General features: G+C 37.7%; 1 protein-coding gene across 12 annotated transcripts in view; it reads right to left on the bottom strand.

Moving 5' to 3' along the window:
* LOC135212740 (SH3 and cysteine-rich domain-containing protein-like) overlaps window positions 1–22,376 on the bottom strand; it is a 635,516-nt gene that overhangs the window by 117,583 nt on the left and 495,557 nt on the right. For all 12 annotated transcript variants that reach the window (XM_064246459.1, XM_064246455.1, XM_064246457.1 and 9 more), the window contains one exon: window positions 4,086–4,198. In XM_064246459.1, the coding sequence (XP_064102529.1) occupies window positions 4,086–4,198 (113 nt within the window). The remainder of the gene's footprint in view (window positions 1–4,085; window positions 4,199–22,376) is intronic.

Below are 22,376 nucleotides of genomic sequence, written 5' to 3' on the forward strand. Positions count from 1 at the left end.
TCATACCTGCTGGGAAGAACATCTTTGTGAATTCAAGGAGAAGAGATAAGAGTGGCTAATTTGATTGCAATACCAAATCTGGGGAAGATCTCACTGTACTTATCAATGATTTTACAATTTTTGAAAATGAATCAATAAAATGAATCTTAGAAGATGGAAGACACCAAGTTATGATGGATTCACTGTAGAGTTGATTTTAGCTGAAGTGAAATGTGATGCCTCCAGGAATAACTAGTGTTCACAGAATATGAAACAGAATATGAAACGAGGAGACAAAGTTTGATGACTGGGAATTGGATGTCATATAAAAAGTGCTGACTGAATTTAGCAACTATAGAGGTATTATACTTCCATCGGTTATGAGGGAAATATCCATTACGCTCATTCTTAATAGGCTGGATAAAGTAAACTGATAAAAAGCTGGTTTTCAAAAGGCAAGAGTTGTTTTGTGTTCAGACTTACTGTACAGCGGCATGTCTTTTAAAAATTCTCTTCTACTTATCTCTTGTTGATTGCGAGAAGGCTTTTGACAGTGTCTTCAGACAACCATTATTAAAGGTTTTGCTTCACTAAAGCTTTAAATATGGAGAGCTAACTGAATTTATCCATGAATGTAGATGAAAGATATATAACACAGTGATAAAACCAATGTTAATGTATGGAGCAGAAACATGGGCTTTAAGAGGAAAAGAGGCAGTAAAACTTGAGAGAACAGAGATCAGGATGCTGAGGTGGATTACGGGAATATCGCTGCTTGAGAGATTGGAAAATGATGAAATAAGAAGGTGGTGTGATGGTAATTGCTTCATAGCAAAGGAAGTTAAAGGAAAGGAGAACGCATTTTCGAGAAGTTCGGCAGTAAGGAGGTTTTCGTGCCCGTGTTGGAGGCGCCTGTTTCTCGCGGCTGTTATGGAATCGTCGGGCGTGTTGTGGAGCTCAACACGCGCCAATGTGTCGGGAGAAACGCCGCGATTTTCTGATGCAATACCTCATCTAGATTCATCTAAGAAATTCTAGAAATCTCGGGAGTCTGTGACGTTCGCCGTAGGCTCCGCCCCCAGAATGCCGTATAAATACAACGAACGAACTTTGGAGAGCAGTGATCGTAAAAGAGAGACACCTGTTAGTCACAGAGAGATATCCTCAGTAAGAGCCACTGCTCAGAATATCAGTGGGAGATCAGCAGCAGTGATCGTCAGAGAGAGACTAGAGACGAAGGAACCGACGAAGGATCAATCAGAAGAGTTGTTAGAGAGTTGGTTGGATACTGGTCTAATCGTCTTCAGGAGTGGACGACCGAGTTGTCTCTACGTTGAGCAGACTTCGGAGAAGAAAAGGGGGGAGTTTCTGCCTTACAAATAGACTATTTTCTGCAATACGAAGTCAAGAGGACGTCTGCAATTGCCGCTCTACTTTTGAGAAGCCACCACTTCGAATTACCAAAGTGACTAGCAAGTATTTGAATTGCCTCACTGTTCCCCCAGTTCATGCAGTGTAAGATTCTGTCTTTTTATGTAAATAGGAGATACCATTCTGCATTTACCTTTGTTAGTAAGCTTGTAAATAAACCTTTGTTGTGTTAGTGTTTCTTTCTATATTCGTATCCCCAGTTTCAACTGTTGGTGTTGAAATTTTTTTTTTTTTTAATTAATTCATATCGAACCTGAAGCGGACCTCTCTCAGAGGCCGTAACATTGTGTCGACCCTTGGCCAGGATATTTCGACACCGTAACAGAAGGGCAGGCTTAGTCAAGATTACAGAGGGGATGAGAGAGTCACAATTGAGATGGTATGGGCATGTGTTGAGGATGGATGACGAGGAGGGAGTGAAGAGGGCTTGAGAGGAACCTGTTAGAGGAAGAAGATCAAGAGGGAGGCAAATTAGATGGCGAGATAAAGTGAAGGAAGATATGGGGAGAAGAGGTTTGGTGGAGGATGATACCTCTGATAGAAGGCAGTGGAGGAGAAGGCGCATCAGGCAACCGACCCCTTAATGTAGGGATAACGGTGGGTGGGAAAGTAGTAGATGTAAGGATAATGCAGATGGGTTCTTGTGAATAAGGTTTTAAAAGGAATATTGTTTCACCTTTGCTGTCTGCCTCCTCATAGATTTTAGAGGAGTATTTTTTTTTCTGGTGAGAAGAGATAATGAATCTTCTTTCCAACTGTTATCCCTACACTAAGGGGTCGGTTGCGGGATGCGCCTTTCCTTACAACATCAGGCTTGGTTTATTATTTGGTAAAGGGGTCTTTACGATCCCACACTATTAAACTACCTAGTCCAATTGGATGGTTGTGATAGACAACCAGTCCCCCCCCCCTCTTTTTTTTTTTTTTTTTTTTTTTTTTTTTTACGTAATAACTGATGAGGAACACCGTTTTGTGTTCGACGGTCTTTGCTTTTACATATATTTTATAATGGTAACATAGTTAACTACATAATAATGCCGGATTTTTATTACACAAATTGTTTTTCACGAGATTGAGAATTTTTTTCCAGTAACTATAATAATAAGAATAATAATAATAACCTGGAAAAACTAGATGCCAAAGTAGCTCCAGGACTCGTGCATAAGAGTGTGCTCCTAGAAACAGCACACACTATAAAAACCACCCAGTCCAATTGGATGACTGTGATAGAACCAACACCCCCTAACCCACCACAAAAAAATTTAATAAAAATCCACAATTACTATATAGTTGCTTGAATGGTGTTCCTTATGAATGTTAGCTTTTTTTCTATTTTACGTAACACTGATGAACACAGTTCTTGTGGACGAAAGTATATGCTTTTATATATATATATATATATATATATATATATATATATATATATATATATATATATATTAACAATAGAATACAGTTTACTATACAACTGTGGATTTTTATTACACAAATTGTTTTTCAATAGAATGTAAATTTTTTCCAGCAATAATGATAAATAATAATAATAATAATAATAATTAATAATAATAATAATAATGAATAATAATAACCTGGAAAAACTAGATGCCAAAGTATCTCTAGAACTCGTGCATAAGAGTGTGCTCCTAGAAACAGCACACACAGTGAGTGAAAAGTGAAGGACTCCCAAGGAGGCAGGATGCAACCCGGAACCCACGCTATAAAAACCACCCAGTCCAACTGAATGACTGTGATAGAACCGCCCCTACCCCTAGACAAAAAAGTGTAATAAAAATCCACATTGACTGAATGGTGCTCCTTATCAGTGATAGCTTTCTTATTTTATTTCACGTAACACTGATGAACACAGTTCTTGTGACGAAAGTATTTGCTTTTTATATATATATATATATATATATATATATATATATATATATATATATATATATATATATATATATATGTATATTTACAATAGTGATACAGTTTACTATATAATTGTGGATTCTTATTACACAAATTGTTTTTCAAGAGATTGTGAATTTTTTCCACAATAATAACAATAATAATAATAATAATAATAATAATAATAATAATAATAATAATAATAATAATAAAGGAAGAAAGTATCACTCATTGATGTCGCAATACCATGGGACACCAGAGTTGAAGGAAGAAAGAAAAGGAGGGAAAAAATTGGATAAGTATCAAGATCTGAAAATAGAAATATAGAAGGATATGGATATGCCAGTGGAAATCGTACCCATAATCATAGGAGCACTAGGCACGATCCCAAAATCCCTGAAAAGGAATCTAGAAAAAACTAGAGGCTGAAGTAGCTCCAGGACTCATGCAGAAGAGTGTGATCCTAGAAACGGCACACATAGTAAGAAGAGTGATGGACTCCTAAGGAGCAGGAGCAACCCCAAGGAACCCCACTTATAAATACCACCCAGTCGAATTGGAGGACTGTGATAGAGCAAAAAAAAAAAAAAAAAAAAAAAAATAATAATAATAATAATAAAGTGATGGACTCCTAAAGAGGCAGGATGCAACCCGGAACCCCACACTATAAATACCACCCAGTCGAATTGGAGGACTGTGATAGACCAAAAAAAAAATAAAAATAAAAAATAAATAAAATAAAATAATATGGTTCAAAGGTACAAGATTCTTACCTCTAAGAATCTGATGGCAGACATCACAGGCGGTGATTTTCTTATAAGTGTATTCTTGAAAGATATGCGCAGTCTCGAAGTTGGCGGCAGAATCTTTGTCCCGACAGTTCTTTCTGGTGTTGGGAAGAAAAACAGGGAGAAGGGCATGAGACGCTTGGTATAGTGTCACACAAACAAACAAGTTCTCTTTTCCTTACTACAATAACTATGATCAAATACCAAAAACAATACAAATGCTTGAAACAAATATATATTATTTAGATAATAATACACATCAATATGATCAGATAAGATACATGAATTGCATATGACATTTTGAACAAGGTTTCATTCATCTTTTTGTTCTACGATTTGTGAATCTTTTCGATAACCGTAAATATATATAATGCTATAATAAAAAAAAAACTAATGAACAGGGAGAAAAATGTAAAGAAGAATATGGAAGCTATTCGTCGTGGATTGAAGCTATTTTTCTGCCATAAACGTTTGAAATACATAAAAAAAATTATGTTTTCACGTCAATGTTAAAGTGGATTATATCTGTCCACTGCGTTTTCTCTATCAATTCTATAAAATTTTAAATAACGGAAAAATAATCCTTCATCCAAATGATCAAAACCTGGTTTTAGCTAGCTAACAAAACTGAAGTCTAAATCGAGTGAGAAAAATTAATTACGAAAACCACTCTTGGGCCACTGATTTCATTTGAGAGGGTTCTTCGCAATACAGATACATAATAAGTTACAAGGCCACTGGTTAACGTAGGGTCCCAACATCTAGTACATCACTCGCCTAACTTACTGAATGGCAAGTGGGTCTACCCTCTCTTCTCAGTTCTCTTATACTTTATTTCTTCTCTTTCCCTCCCTTGCCCCTATAGCAACATAAGACAATGAACCGGAGCTCACTTGGCTACCCGAGTGTCGAATGCTAATCACCGACGAGCTTAAACCGTAAGGTTATGATAACGATACGTGGAACAGGAATAAGAATATGCAGTAAAAAAATAATGCCTGATAATTTCAATGTTCAACTGCAGACGATACCTATGGCATGATGAAAACTAAAACATAATTTATCTGGTCGAGTAGGATAAGCTGAAGTGTCTAAGGGGTGTCCTTCGAAATACTGACTATATCATAGGGATCTACTTCGGTAGCAAGGGAGATCACTGTCAAACAGTGGCGAGGGGGGAGGGGGGTTAGAAGCCTGCAGGTAGTTGAAGCACTGATATGCATGACATATCAACTTGCATTGCCACTTGACCTACATATTGCATTACTAGGGGTAAACAACTTAATACACAAACTTCACTATATTACTTTGGTGTACATATAAAATGACACTTCATTTGAACTACTCATTGCATTACTGTCAAGAACAACTTACATTTTCATTTGATTGACTCCTTGCATTGCTAGGAAGTATACCTAAAACTACAAATTCCACTGAACTACTTATATACAGGCAGTCCCCGGTTTGCGACGGGGGTGCCATTCTTGAGATGCGTCGTAAGCCGGAACATCATCGAAAATCGTAAGAATTTTTAAGAAAGCCTTACTTTTAATGCTTTGGTTGTATTGAAAACTATGTAAACTGCATTTTCATTGTGTTTTTCATAAACAAAACCTTCAAGTATTTATTTTCCCTTTTAAGAGTCATATTTCTTCCATCGGATCGGCGTCGTAAGCGTCATAATCCTGGAACATGCGTTGTAAACCTGGAAATAATTTCTGATGAATATAATTGAACATCGTAAGCCGAAGCCATCCTAAACCAGGGACTGCCTGTACAGCGCTTTGGGATGAACTGGATTAAATCACTTTCTGACACCACTCATTATGAAATACTTTTGAAATTGCATATCAACTAGCCTGCCTATTGTTTTGCTACACAGCAGATCTAACGCTACGAAATCTGTCGATCACACATGAAGTATAGTAGTAATTCAACATCCATTCAAAAAAAATCTATTATGTGATTTTTTTTTTAATGTCAGGACCAACGGCCACACTCATTAAACTCAAGAGAGAATGGCTGTCGAGAGAAAGATGGATTAAAAATTGCTATACAATTACAGCAAAAACTTCTAATGTCCAATACCAACATAAAACAATGATGAACTCCAGCAAAATAAGAATTTCTTGTCCAGTATTAATGTATAACTTGATGCTGGGCAACTTTGAATGCACCAAGTGATATGGTAAAGCCCGAAAACAAGTGCAGAACTACAAAAAGTAATTCCCGAATTTCTATAAAAGAAGTTTAAGATTTAAACAAAGCGCCAACCTCCATTTCACCATTAGGATCTATCTAATAATTCAAGTATATAATACAACAGTCTTTACATATCCGTTACTTTAACTGTATTGTAAAAAAAAAATTTAGGGCGTCACATGATTATACGATTTTCCTTATTCTATGGAAACAAAAAAAACCCACAAGACTATCTATAATCATCCAACTCGAGCCCCCGGTACAAAAAACTGGAAAATAAGAGCACTATAAAGACAAAACGGCCATATTTCATGACATTGTTTTTTTGTAGACATCAAACCTGAAAATTTATGCTGTTACTCAGTCAGGTCTTGGGAAAGCAAGAAGACGATGGAGAGAAATACTCTGACTGAAACCGGGAGTAAGACACAGATCGGTTTTCAAATACAAAAGATTATGAGTAAAAACTGAAAAAGGAACGCGTTTATTGTCGAAGTGTAACAGTAATAAGAAACAAATGGGTAATGACGTAAGTAATTAGAGATATCCGATCTAAAATCAGTGAGGTTCAGTGGTCTAAGACTATGAAATGTCTTTATCTGTTATGAATGATACCAGGTTCCATATTCAAATGATTTCTAGTGGGTTCATGTAATGTGATCTCTTAACATCTTAAGTTTCAATGCCATACGATTTTTAAGACTGGTATATCAAGACTTAGAATGTCATTCAATATCTGAACCTGATCTTATACTGTAAGAGCCCAAGATCTGACACCATGCGACCTACAGGTAACCAAGATTTGGTCATATAATTATACCAAATCAAATTGTTAGTTTATACATCAAATTAATTTATTCATTTTTTTGCCTTATTTCCTTTACTATTTGGTGCAGTGGCTGATTTAATACCCAAGCATAAGAATTCTATACTCCTGGTCTGCACCGATGCAGCCAAAGAAAGTCGCTAAAACCCTTGTTGTTTGGACCTGATTAGAATTTTAGGAGATATTCATGAAAGACACCTGTTTAAATGTTGCTACTGAATAGTGCAGGGGCATATTTGAGCCCATTGTGTCATATCTCAGCAGGAACCTCACTGTTCTCCCAAGTGGATTATCATCTGAACTCCTTTTGAACCAGTATGTAAACACTCAGGAATTCATAAAATATTTTTGCAAAACACAATGTGGTCAGATTGAGTCGAGTGGATTATGGGCCAATACCACTTAATACGTTTTCTCATCAAATTCATTTGATTCTTGAAAGTCGGTCTGGTGACAGGTCGTATATAAAATCACAAGTTCCTATGATATCATCTCGGTTGGTGTGACATGTCCGAAGGTCTACACAAGGACTTTTGATCCCTAAAACACCCTAACGCCCTTACAATCACATTTTGGGGAAGAGCCTTTCTGGCAAATAGACATTTTAATCGAAACCAACCAACCAAGTCGTCTAAGCCACTTAAGCATATCTTAGTTTTACCAAACCACTGAGCTAGTTAACAGCTCTCCTAGGGCTCGCCCGAAGGATTAGATATTTTTACGTGGCTAGGAACCAATCGGTCACCTACCAACGGGACCTACAGTTTATTGTTGGGTCCGAACCACATTATATCGAGAAATGAATTTCTATCACCAGAAATAAATTCCTCTTATTCTGAGTTAGCCGAGCCAAGAAACATCGAACTTCGGATCACCCGAATGGAAGTCGAGCGCGAAAACCACTCGTCCAACGAGGAACTAGTAAATCGTCTAAGAGCAGACCATAGTCATCACTACGACGTATGGAAACTGGCCTGATGAAAAACTTTTAAAGATACTGGCAGCCTAATGTTTTCAAGACCCGACGCTATACAGACCCCGAGACTTTGACCGAAAGGATAACAGCAGCACCTAAGACACTGCACAATATCTCAAAACAAATAAGAACACAAGATCAGCTGCAACAAATAATCACGAAATCCATCGACTTCATACTGCGAAACCCGATGTGCTGAAGATCTGAGGATCCGTTAATACGAAATGTCACGTGCATCAGAAGTGAATATGGAAATCAGCTGCCACGAATGACTCATCACCAGAAAGAATGACGATGTCATTTGTAAACAGGACTGTCTCATTCTCCTGTTATCTTGCGAATTGGATACCAAGATGAGGCGCATCTTTAACTGTGTGTTTTATCAGTCGCTGGGAAAGAGGATGCCAATATTTCGAGGGGTTTCAAAAGTCTTTTCTATCTACCTCTCTATAGACCAAAAAACCGTGTTAGTCAATACAGACTCGATATCGGTCAATAATTCACATTTGAATGCCTTTTTTTTTTAGCACGTATTGTAAGAACATCAAGATTAAGACATCAAAAAAAAAACTGGCCAAATGATCATCTCAAAACGAATGACAGAGCATAGATATCATATGTTGGAAAGGTCATTTAAGGGAAAAGCCAAAACCGAAAGAGAAATCACGGAAAAAGACTGCACCCAATAAAACTCGGAAGGGAAACATAAAGTGAGATGTCCCGCTCGATGTCCTCCACATAACTTGCTTGACAAACGCAGCCGGGGGACGAACCCAGTGCCAAAATTTCCGCCGCTGGCACTCTCTAAACAGCGTGCGGTCATTAAGCGCAATTATTGAATTTATTCATTACATGCAAAATAAAACCATTCTCTAAATTGAGTCAAAATGGTGTTACACTCAAAATCCATTTCCAGTATGGTGTGAAACGGCAATTACCCAGAATTGCAATGTCAATGAGTGTTTTTGCAAGCGGTATATTGCAGCGCGTCGGAATAACACCTTATGGTATCCGTAATTACAAACGAAATCATCACCGAATGTCCCGGGACAATTGCTATTTCCCGTCCTGATGGAATCTTTATACGCTCAGGCGATACTCAATTGATGGTCTTTAAATGCGTTGGCGTTGTAGATAACGAAGTCATATGAAAAGACGTTTAAAACCACGAGTCTCTCGAATAGCTTGTCAGTCAGACTCCGAATCTAAAAACCTGCTAAAACAGAAACTTATATTTTCTTTTGTTTATTTTATGAAAAGACGTTTTTTTAAAACCACAACTCTCTCGAAAAGCTTGTCACTGAGAGTCGATCCTAAAAATCTGCTAAAATAAACACTTTTAATATTTTCTTTTGTTTATTTTATGAAAATTCTGTTAGAAGGTACGAAGAAACGCGTAAAAAAAATACAACCGTTTTCTAGCTTCATCCACAAGATATTTCAGTCGTCATATGACAACTGCTTCATATGCACCAAGTAGCTCATGTCAAAGGGCGCTATAATTGTTTACACTTTCGATTTAGCAAGCAGTTAAACTGGTTGGATGTGCATTTCCTTCAAACCAGAATCTTACTGTATTGGGCATGATGTCTGTCCGTCTGTCAGTCATTCAATCACGGCTAAAACGGCTGGTCCGATGGGCATGAAACTTGGCAGGGTTATAGTGAGAACCCCTAAGATGGTTTATAATAGGGTTTCATCCCACCTCCTCCACCCCTATCCCCTCCGAAGGGGGTGGGGTTGAGAAGGCATTCCCTGAAACGGGGCTGGTTATGCCTGTAGACTTTGTTACTTTGCGAATTTATCATACATAATTTCTGTAAACATATGTTTGCTAGTTTTAATAACAGAGGGATGCAAGACTGGATTCCTCCACTGACTGTCTAGAATTGAAAATCCCAATTTTTTATTTAGTAAAACGATTCGGGTATTGGAAACAATTAGTATGGGTAATTAATCCTATAAGCTAATGCTCTTCATCTTTTCCTAAAAAACGAAATCTTTCTCTATAATAAACAGTAGGAAAGAGAGAGAGAGAGAGAGAGAGAGAGAGAGAGAGAGAGAGAGAGAGAGAGAGAACCATCGTGGAAATACAACGTAATAGTGAGTGACATGGTACATACATCTATGCAAGGTTTTTCTGTTTGTGAGAGAGAAGAGAGAGAGAGAGAGAGAGAGAGAGAGGAGAGAAGAGAGAGAGAGACCCTCGTGGGAATATATATATTACAGCAACATTCAAAGTGTAAAATCACGTTACCATACTTTTCACCGAACCAATTCATCGCCATTCTGGACTACTCCGAAAAATAAAAAATAAAAAAAACCGCTTCATACCATCACCAATTCTCTGTTCAAAAATTCCGCCGCCGGTAATGACAAGTCCACTTCATTTAAGTGTACTCGATTTGATGCCATATTCAAATTTCCTAAAACTGATAATGGATTAACTTCACAGCTCCAATTAATGACACAGTTGTAACATTACGAAATGACGGAACTTTTGAGCGCTAATGCAATTATTCGCAAGCAACTCTCCAATAATATTCATGATAATTCATAATGCGCTGCCCAGACAACTATGCATGTATTTAAATATAATTCAAAAAGAGTCAAAACCTGCTTCACTCGTCCGAAAAGGATTTCGCATTTATTTTACAAACCTTTAATAAAAGAGAATTCTATTCTCAAATCTTCGTCGCTGAAGGAACGCATCTCCTCAAAGGAACTCGAACGGTCACAACCAAACTTCGTCTGGAGGCGCCTTATTATTCCAAATTTCTGCAATGCAACAGCACTGCAACGTAGCCGCTTGGCTCAGGAGAGGGGCAGACGCGGCGCAACTTCACTGCAACAGAAACCCCCAGTGAAAACGAAGGGCAACTTCGTATTCTAACTTCTCCACTCGACTTTCCCCGTTGCGTAGTAGAGCTAGGATGGTGGTCGTCACCATCTGACTGACTACCTTATGGTAAGGGTGTGAGAATACTACCACCGTAGGTCCTGCGTGTCGTAAAAGGCGACTAAAAGGACAGCAGCTGCCTTGCAGTCTTATTGTTTAGTTAAAGGTTTAGGGCCCACCGCCAATAACTGTGGAAGATGCTCCCTTACAGTCTTACGTTTTAGTAAAATGCTAAACCTACCGCCAATAACTGTGGAAACTGCTGCCTTACAGTCTTACTGTTTAGTAAAAGACTAGGCCCAATGCCAATAACTGGAAACTGCTGCCTTGCAGTCTCACTGTTTAGTAAAAGGCTAGGCCCACCGCCAATAACTGTGGAAACTGCTGCCTTGCAGTCTTACTTCTTTTTTTAAAGGTTAGGCCCACCGCCGATAACTATGGAAACTGCTCCCTTACAGTCTTACGTTTTAGTAAAAGGCTAGGCCCATTGCCAATAACTGTGGAAACTGCTGCCTTGCAGTCTTACTGTTTAGTAAAAGGCTAGGCCCATTGCCAATAACTGTGGAAACTGCTGCCTTGCAGTCTTACTTTTTTTTGAAAAAGGTTAGGCCCACCGTCGATAACTATGGAAACTGCTCCCTTTCAGTCTTATGTTTTAGTAAAAGGCTAGGCCCATTGCCGATAACTGTGGAAACTGCTGCCTTGCAGTCTTACTTTTTTTGTAAAAGGTTAGGCCCACCGTCGATAGCTATGGAAACTGCTCCCTTACAGTCTTACGTTTTAGTAAAAGGCAAGGCAAGGCCCACCGACCAATAACTGGAAACTGCTCCTCGTACTAGTTTACTGTATTTTAGTAAAAGGCAAGGCCCACCGCCAATAACTGTGGAAACTGCTGCCTTGCAGTCTTACTTCTTTTTGTGAAAGGTTAGGCCCACCACCGTTAACTATGGAAACCCCTTTGCCAAATAATAAACCACACTCGATGTTGTAGGAAAAGGTGCATCAGGCAACCGACCCCTTAGTGTAGGGATAACGGTGAGAAAGACGAAGAGTTGGTCGTCTCACCTGAAGCTCCCACCATACTTTCCCTCTCCCCTTTCTGTAAGTTTTAACTTCGGGAGAATTAGAGAACAAGGAGCACATTCCGTCAATACACCAACCTACCTCGAAACGACTTGAAAGCAAAGATCTTACAAGTACAAAAATTAACCGTCATGTTATTTCATGGTTTGTCGATAATATATATATATATATCATATATATATAATATATATATCATATATATATATATATCATATATATAATATATATATATATTTATGATGATATATAATATATATATATTTCAACAAATTATGAAATAAAATGCCGGTCTTACATGAAAGTCTATATTTGTACTTGCAAATATATATATATATATATATATATATATATATATATATATATATATATATATATATATATATATATATATATATATATATATATATATGAGAACATACTAATTTACAATTAAAAATCGGATATAAGTTACGAAAAACTATGCCAAATTCAATTAATCAGGAAATGTATTAAAATCCCGAAAAAAATCCATGAAATATGAGATAAGAAGACAACATTCTCACATAATGATGGCAAAGAAAATATGACGAATTTACTGGCCATCTGTATGGGAATATGAACAAATATTGATGACAATTAATAAAATGGCAAGTAAAAAACAAAAATTCGAGTCAGCAAAAAAGTTAAGTGAAGAAACATTGCAATGGTCAGTGACAATAAAAAAGAAAAAAAAATTACGAGATAATCATAACCATCCAAGACAATTACTGCCAAGAATTCAAAGATATCTCAAACGGCAAATAAGGACAGTGCCGTAAATCATTCGACAATCATTAGCGAAAGAAAAATCTTTTTAAAAAATCACGATAATCAGTGGGAAAAAACATCAAGAAACTCCGACAGGCCGAATCCAGAAAGTCTTCGCAGACGAAAGGGACGAACGGCGACAAATTCCAAGATGATGGGCAAAAAGAAACGGCGAAATATATCGAGAGATAATCACTGATAAGAAACGACCAACTTCAGTCTTATCTTCCAACACCCTTCAGCAGAAGAAGGGGGTTCTGGCTGACAGTTGATATTCTTAAAGCCGAGCTGAAGTCTGCATATGCTCCTCCGGGGAGAGGGGAAAGGGGCGGGAAATTGGGGGTTGGTGGGATTGGGGGAAGTGGGTGAACTGAAGGAGGGGTAGGGAGGGGGGGTGGGGGGGGGTGAAGGAGGAGGAATAGAGAGAAAGGAGTAGGAGAGGCGGAGGAAGTAGATCAAGGCAAATCTGATCCCGCAAGCGCTCAAGGACTCTCTCTCTCTCTCTCTCTCTCTCTCTCTCTCTCTCTCAGTACATCTCCAAGATATACTGCACTACTGCACCTGTGAAGTATTGCAGCACTAATGATGAAAGTGTCCGTAAAATACAGTCAAGTCTGAACGGCACTGCTACCCACCATTTACCATAATGACAACAAAACAGAATTGGTTGGAAGGAATAAATATAATTCTAATAGCATCCCACTCGGAGAGGAGATGCGAAGGCGAAAACGACGAGAGAGAGAGAGAGAGAGAGAGAGATGAGAGAGAGAGAGACGAGAGAGAGAAGAAATCGACTTCATGAATCGGAAACTATAACTATAATTCCCCACAATTATTTGTATTCAAAAGTGAGCACAGGTTCTCATGAAACAAACCTAGAGCACCATTGACTTGCAGAGCTAACTTTAGCAAAATAGAATGCAATAAATTTAATATATAAGAGATATATATAATATATATATATATATTATATAGTATGTATATATAAAATAAATATATATACATATATAATATATATATATAGAAATACATATATATATATATATATATATATATATACATATATATATATATACCGTATACAATATACTATATATATACATACTACATACATACATACATATATATATATATATATATACTATATATATATATATATATATATATATATATATATATATCTATATATACTATATATATATATATATATATATATATGTGTGTGGTGTGTGTGTGTGTGTACATATATACTATATATATATGTATATATAAGTATATAATATATATATATATAGATATATATATATATAATTAAATCACTGATTTTTCAGTAAAAATAATTATTATCTTATTTGTTGAATTTGAAAACACAAAGAAAGATATGGTTTGAAGATTAATAAATCAATTATTATTGATTTATAAAAAAATATAAATCAATAATAATTCTGTCATAAAATACATTTTGAGGAAAAAAAAAGATTGAAAAAACATCTAATAAATCAAAAAACTAAATCAATTTCATAAATCAAATGAATCACTGATTTTTTAAAAAATTTTAATCTTTGTAAAAAATAAAAATCACCCACCCTGATATATATACAAATGGGGAAAAATAAAGAAAATAATAATGATGAATTAACTAGGATATAGTATATGTTCTACAGCTAAATAACCAATGTAAGAAAGACTAAATTATGGGCGCAAATCGCTTTGAAGCGGCACTGAGTCTTCTTAAAATTATAACCACCAGCATCGACAATATTGCCATGAAGATGCTCTATAAATTCACACAAAAATGAACTGAAAACCTTACGGACTGGCCATAGAGACGTAGTACCTCACCAGATTGATGAAGAAGATGCTCCGTATAAATAGAAACACACTGGTTGAAGGGCATAGGAAGTTTGTTTTTTGATATATTGACTTGATATCTCCCTACACTTTCAGCAATGGTAAATAAAAGTATAGGTCCTGCAAGCTGCTAAGACCAAGACAGTGAACTTCATTCATTCTACAGAATATCTGAAGTAAGAGGCTCCAATACCATCACAAACCCAGAAGTCAAGGCAGCATTAGATGACCTGTTATTAGGGGTTCATATCAGATATTTTTCAAACGCCATCAGCCTTTATTGTCGTTAATGTGTTTTCTTCTCATTTCGTTGTAATGTACACAATCATTTCCATTAAACTTTTTCAAGGTACATAATGAATCCTAAAATGTACCAAAATGTGCTTGGCACAGTTCCTTGGCAGCGAGACACTTGCTTTTAAATGATGCAAGCATCACCGATAATATGTAACATGAGGGGAGAGAAATAAAAAATAAAAAGGGCTCTAAGCCAAATGGATCCGTCTTATACACATTACTCCTCTGCTATTAATGTCTCTCCGACCTTCTTTTTTTATTAAAAGTTTTCCCAATTAGATATGATGGCCTTTGCTTATGCAATACTGGCATATTGCTTTAATGAATCACTGCAACATAATCACAAATGATGAAGAGATAAAAACAACTTGTTGAAATGAGCAGAAAATCTCACTTTCACTAAAATATTAAAGTTCATGAAATATCAGACTACATTGCTTATAGACATAAAAGACAATTATCTCTTAAGAAATATATATATATATATTATATATATATATATATATATATATATATATATATATATATAATTGAAATAAGCCATCAATAGAATAGAGTCTTTGGGTCTGAGTGGGTACACCTCCAATGTGTTTAGAAAATATAACGTATTATGGTAGATTCACATCAACCGTGCCTCTGATGTCTAGGCCAGTCCCTTACGACGCTCCTGATTTGCTGTTGATTAGCCAATCACAGGGCTGGAAACATCCGGTCTCTCGAGAGAGTTCCCACAGGCAGGATGTGTGCTCCACCTCTCCTGAGGGATAATTATGAAAGACGTATCCTTCAGGAGAAGTGGAACATGCATCCTGCCTATGTGAACTCTCTCGAGATAGAGTTTGAAGCCCTGTGATTGGCTTATCAACAGCCGATCAGGAGTGTCGTAATGGACAGGCCTAGACATCAGATGCACGGTTGATGTGAATCTACTATAGCTTCGAAGCAGTTTAGAATTTCGGAACTACCGAATTATGCAGTAAAACTTCCATCACACATCAAAATGTTGAAGATGACGCAAAGAAAATGGAACCCACTACCGTTAGAAATTCGAAGTTCAAGTCTAATCGAGCGGTGGAGCTCTATTGAGTTAGATATAGAATTTAGGGCAAAGGCTAAAGCTATGACCTATGATCGGTCTTCGAGTCATGTCTTTATGATTCACAATATTGTTTCTCTACGAGACCCAAATCTCTGCCTGCAAAGGGTGTCACACACACAGTACAGTGCAGCTATAGCTCCTTTTCGAGCTATGAATCCAAAATTCATATCAGAGGAAGGAAAGGTCACCTTTAGAATGTGATTATGGGAAAAGACAAAAAAAAAGAACAAGAGAAAGAAACACGCGAGCAATGGAATGTCCTGATTAATTACCTCCAACGAAAAAGAATAGAGGAACCCGGACAGACTTCGAACGGAAGTGGGATGTTTTACCGATAAATAAAGAGCACAGGAAGCGAATGCACTTTAATAAAAGAGAATTCATAATGGCCTTTAGCTTTGCTTATGCCTACTGCGTGACGAACGCTCTAATTCCTCACCCAGTCCCAGCCCGAAGGAAAAGGAGAATGAAACGCGCAGGTCCTAACAGTTCTGGAATACGAAATTCAATTCCCAACTCAACAAATTCTATTTTAACCACAGGGAAACGGAAGTAAGGGGAGAATTCTGAAGCTTGGTGGCAGTAAAGGTGAAAACTCGTCGATCCAGGATATTCAAGGATTGCTCATCTCCACAGAATAAACTTAAGACGTGGTTGGTGTTCTGTTGGTATTCCAATGGCGCCTATTAAGAGGAGACAGGTTCTAGTTGACCCTTTTCCAAGCTTATCCGGTACTTGACATCTTAAGATTTAGAAGTTGAATATAGAATTTAGGCCAAAAGCCAAGCACTGGTACCTATGAGGCCATTCGGCGATAAAGTGGAAAATTAACGTAAAAGGTTTGAAAGGTGTAACAGGACTATATAACCTCAAAGCAGTTGCGCTACGAATCAAGTGTTTTAGGAGAGGGTGGAAAGTACGATGGAAGAAAGAGAATATGAACGGAGGCACAGTAAAAGGAACGAAAGGGGTTCTAGCTAGGGGCCTTCTGCAAAGAACCTTAATTCATAACTACAGTGCACCGCATGAGGTCCACTGACGGCGCTACCCCCCAACGGGATTCAAACGGTAAACGAAAAATTAAACTGGCGATGGTCATCTACCAGCTGACATAAAGAACAATAATCACAAACCAATTCTTAACATTGCAAATCAACCGTAAACAAAATTACGTCTACGATGAGATCCACAGTATCAATTCAAGTGGAATGGTTGAAAGAATATTAAAGGTAGCAAACTGTGTGCGTGGTTTCTGAACTAGCGCCCCCCCCCCTCTCTCTTCCTCCCGTGTTTGGAGCTTAAATAATACGATCACAGGTGCACGCACTCAATATCCGTGACACTTCCAACTGAAAAGAGGGGAGGGGGGATGGGGGGATGGGGGATGGGGGGGGGGGGGGGAGGGGGGAGGAGGAGGAGGAGATCAGTAACAAACAATGTCCGACAGAGAATACATCCATCGCCCATATAAAACTTACGCAAAATCAATACTCCATACTTCCCCTGGACTGGTTTCCAAGGATTCGAACGTATAAAGAGGCCACGCTCTTTCTGTCAGAGCTCCTGGCGCCAAAATTAAAGCTCTACAGGGAGGGTTTCCGTGATGCATACGGGATGTTTTTGATCTTCTATTAAGGATGGGAACTTCACATAAAAACCGCTGTCTTTTTTATTAGGAAGTAATCTGTTTTCTGAACTGAGCTTGCAACATTTTGCGTTTCATAATGAAATCGTTGCGTAGTCATGGAAGATACTATAGTAGATTCACATCAACCGTGCATCTGATGTCTAGGCCAGTCCCTTACGATGCTCCTGATTGGCTGTTGATAAGCCAATCACAAAGCTGGAAACTCTCGGTGTCTCTGGAGTGTTCACATTGGCTGGATGTATATGTTTCCCCTCTCCTGAGAGATACTTTTGAAAGACGTAACCCCCAGGAGAGGTGGAACATACATCCTGAATTCTCTCGAGAGACTGAGAGTTTCCAGCTCTGTGATTGGCTTATCAACAGTTAATCAGGAGCGTCGTAAGGGACCGGCCTAGACATCAGATGCACAGTTGATGTGAATCTACTATAGTGCAAATGCCAAAGTTTTTCATTTTCTTTTCCAATTAGTGCTTCCCGTTCTCCCTACGCAGGCAACAGGTTTTGTTCTGTTCACAAAAACTAGAATAGGCATTCTAGTTTCTTTGATTGTTTGTTTTTGTTTATTTGTTTGTTTGTATGGGGTTTTTACATTGCTTGGAACCAGTGGTCATTCAGCAACGGGACCAACGGCTTTACGTGACTTCCGAACCTCGTCGAGTAAACTTCTATCACCAGAAATACACATCTCTAACCCCTCAGTGGTATGCCCGAGAATCGAACTCGCGGCCAGCGAGGTGGCACGCCAACACCATACCAATCACATCGCTGAGGCGTCTACAAAACCCTAATAAATAGAACCAGAATTGTCTAATATAAAATATTTACTGAAAAAAAATGAAAGACCTTTAATTTTTTTTAATCACTAAACTGTTCTATTAACGTGATTTTTCTTTAGAAATATTTCCACACGATTTGCATGTGTCAATAACAGCAGAATCTTCCGCGTTACATTCCAATTTTAATTAGTTACGAGACTTCAAAATCCGATTTGGTAACAATTTTGACGTTGAATAAGTTGCAACCTCGAATTCATCTTCATTTACAAGTGACAGTAATAGGTTCTATCCTGAACCATCAGTCAGTCAGGAGAAATATACATTACTTCATCCAGTAAGTTGAATTTACGGCATAATTACGTATAATCCACCTTTTAAGACGTACAATCCACCTTATGAAACCAGTTTTGTAAGATAACATTTTTGCTAAATGAGTATATAAAGGCAGCTTTCATTACCGTAAGAATTCATTTGATTTTTTTCTATTTATATACATTTTTGGCATTATGCCAAGCACTGGGGCAACTAAGGTGATTCAGTAAACGGTTTGAAAGGTGTTCCAGGAGGATGACCTCAAAGCAGTTGCACTACGAAACAATTGTTAGGAGAGGGTGGAGAGTAAGATCGAAGAAAGAGAATACGAACGGAGGTACAGTAAAAGGAATGAAAGTAGTTGCAGCTGGGGGCCGAAGGGACGCTGCAAAGAACCTTGAGTAATGCCTACATTGCATCGAATCAGGTGCACTGACGGCACTGCTTCCCTACGGGGAAGAAGTCATTTGTTCAGGACAAACATTTTAATTTGAGAGAATAAGACACTTGATGGTCCTCCATAATTAAATACGGTAGATATAAAGAACTCACTCTGCCCCCCTCCCCCCCGGAATAATGAATAATCACTGTAAGTGTCTTTCAGTTAAGACAATCACATAATATATCGCCATTTGCATTGGTCTAATCAATGATTTGGAAGAGGATCTTTTTTATTCATCTGTAATGTGCATTGGATCAATATGGATTATTGTGATTATATCATCACAGCAATAAAAAGAATCTACTGACCTCAAATTCATCCCTCATCTTCTCCATTGCACACTCCCTAGGGCTTAACTCTGAACAAAACATCACGTACGTATGTGTTGGATTCTAGTTACTAACCTCCTTATAACCCCTATCTGTCACTTATTCGACCCTTCTTTCTTCTCTCAGTTTCTCATGTAAGTCAGTCAGTCGGCTAAGTAAAGGACGTCGAGTCGAAAGTGTCTCCCTTTCCTTCGTGGCTTATAACTTTATTTATGCATTTATCACGTCCCAAACTTTCGTGATTCAGTCATATACGTACGTATGCTGTATAGAAAATTCGACAGCACCGACGCGCAAGTCCTTAAACGCTTCAAACATTCTCCCACAAATACTTACCACTCAAAACAGATGCACAGACAAAATCATATGAGTTGCTAAGTACCAACAACTTGGAAATACCTGACGCTTTCTCTGCTGGGGAAGGAAAAGTTCGAAGCTTAGGATTTCGCGCTTAGAGTGGACTTCCACTGGAATAAAATGACGATGAAAGAAACAAGGAAACAAGCCTTAGACACGAAAGGCTACGAGGAAGGTGGAAAAGCTACTGCATAAAAGTGATTCGAGTTACGGCTCGTACATCACTAGGAAATAATTAGTTGTGGAGTTTTGATATCCTGCAAGTCGTAACTCAAACGAATGATAACACCACCTTTTATTGACATGATCGAAAAGACAGATTCAATGGTTAAATATATATATATATATATATATATATATATATATATATATATATATATATATATATATATATAATATATATATATATATATTATATATATATATATATATATGCAATAATTCAACGAACAGCACGTGACAAATATGTACGTAGATAGCCACATGAAAGGTACCTGGTCTAATTTTTCACCTTCCTGTGGCTATCTACGTGTATGTATATGTATGATATGTATATGTATATTATATATATATATATATATATATATATATATATATATATATATATATATATATATATATATATATATATATCAGTACAAGGAGGGATGTGGATGTCTAACCCTAACTCTTCAGTTTCACAGAGGAAAGGCCAGTCCTCCTGGGAGCTTACAGAACCAAGGCCTATATCTGGCCACAAAAACAGCAAGTGGGTATGCCCCCTTTCTATTAAGTCTATTTAGGTCTTCTTCATTTCATGTCTTTCCTTCCCTCAGTTAGGACCTCGTGTTACTCAATACTCTTGTCTTAATTAGCAATGTTCTAACAGTTTCAGTACAATCTGATTGAACAGGAACGTGAGCCTACTTGTCCTACTCTAATTTAAAATGAATTCAGTGGGGGCAAATCACATTACCGCTCACAACTAAAAAACGTGCTATTCTGAGCACATAAAAATGAAGTATAGTATACTGTCAGGTGCAGTATATAGAAAACGTGTAGTACAATTCTCCTTCAATATAGAAAACGTGTAGTACAATTCTCCTCCAAGTCCTCAAACACTAAAGAGCAAAGCGAATAAACCGACTTTGCTGTGTGATTCGAATAAAAAACAGGGGAGTGTGCAATCGATAAGCTGACAAAAACATGTTTGCAGAGAGAGAGAGAGAGAGAGAGAGAGAGAGAGAGGATTATCAGCTTCCAATCGATCAGTCGTCAAAAAAACATTCTTGGGAGAGAGGAGGAGGAGAGAGAGAGACTGATTTATTCAAAACTAAGAATGGAGATATGATATAAATATAAACTTTTCTTTGCGCCAGTGATATTTTCGAAAAATCTTGAAGCATTTTGACAGAATTCTGTTGCTGGCATTTTCTAATCCTTGATCTACTTGACTACTTTCAATGGATAACAGACAAAAAAGAAAGTTGGCAGACGACTGAGAGCGTCTGATGTCTAGGCCAGTCCCTTACGACGCTCCTGATTGGCTGTTGATAAGCCAGTCACATGGCTGGAAACTCCCAGTCTCTCTCGAGAGTTCACATGGGTAGGATCTATGTTCCACCTCTCTTCAGGGATGCGTCTTTCAAAATTACCTCTCAGGAGAGGTGGAACACACATCCTGCCTATGTGAACTCTCGAGAAAAACTGAGAGTTTCCAGCCCTGTGATTGGCTTATCAACAGCCAATCAGGAGCGTCATAAAGGACTGGCCTAGACATCAAATGCACGGTTGATGTGAATCTACTATAGCTGCGGTTTAATGGCGCGAAACGCCTTTGTTTTGGTCATGTAGACCCTGATTTTGGTGACCGGGAAGGTAGCACCTGCCCGGTAATGTCTCTCTCGCTTCGCAAGACCAGGAGGAGTATACAATATAGCCACCATAAAAAATTAGAACAAAAAATGCGAGGAAGTTATACAGTTTTCTGTGCAGCGTGCAATCAAGGCCACTCAAAATAGATATATCTTTCGGTGGTCTCCGCATAACTTTAACCACGGCCCAGAGGTGGCCTGTCCTCTATAGTTGCCAGACGCACAATCATGTCTAATTTAACCCTTAAGTAAAATAAAAGCTGCTGTGGGTAGAGGGCTGCAATTTGGTATGTCTGATGATTGGAGGGTGGATGATCAACATACCAATTTGCAGCCCTCTAGCCTCAGTAGTTTGTAAGATCTGAGGGCGGGCAGTAAAAAGTGTGGACGGACAGACAAATAGCTATGTTAATAGTTTTCTTTTACAGAAAAAAAAACGAAAGCAAAACTATAGCAGTCTTTATAAACATTTTCTCACTATATCTGAAATTGAATTAGCGAAAGTCTCCTGAAAAGCAAATCTGAAATATGTTTAGAAGC

The sequence above is a fragment of the Macrobrachium nipponense genome, chromosome 41 (genome assembly GCF_015104395.2).
Source record: "Macrobrachium nipponense isolate FS-2020 chromosome 41, ASM1510439v2, whole genome shotgun sequence".
Taxonomy (NCBI): Eukaryota; Metazoa; Arthropoda; class Malacostraca; order Decapoda; family Palaemonidae; genus Macrobrachium; species Macrobrachium nipponense.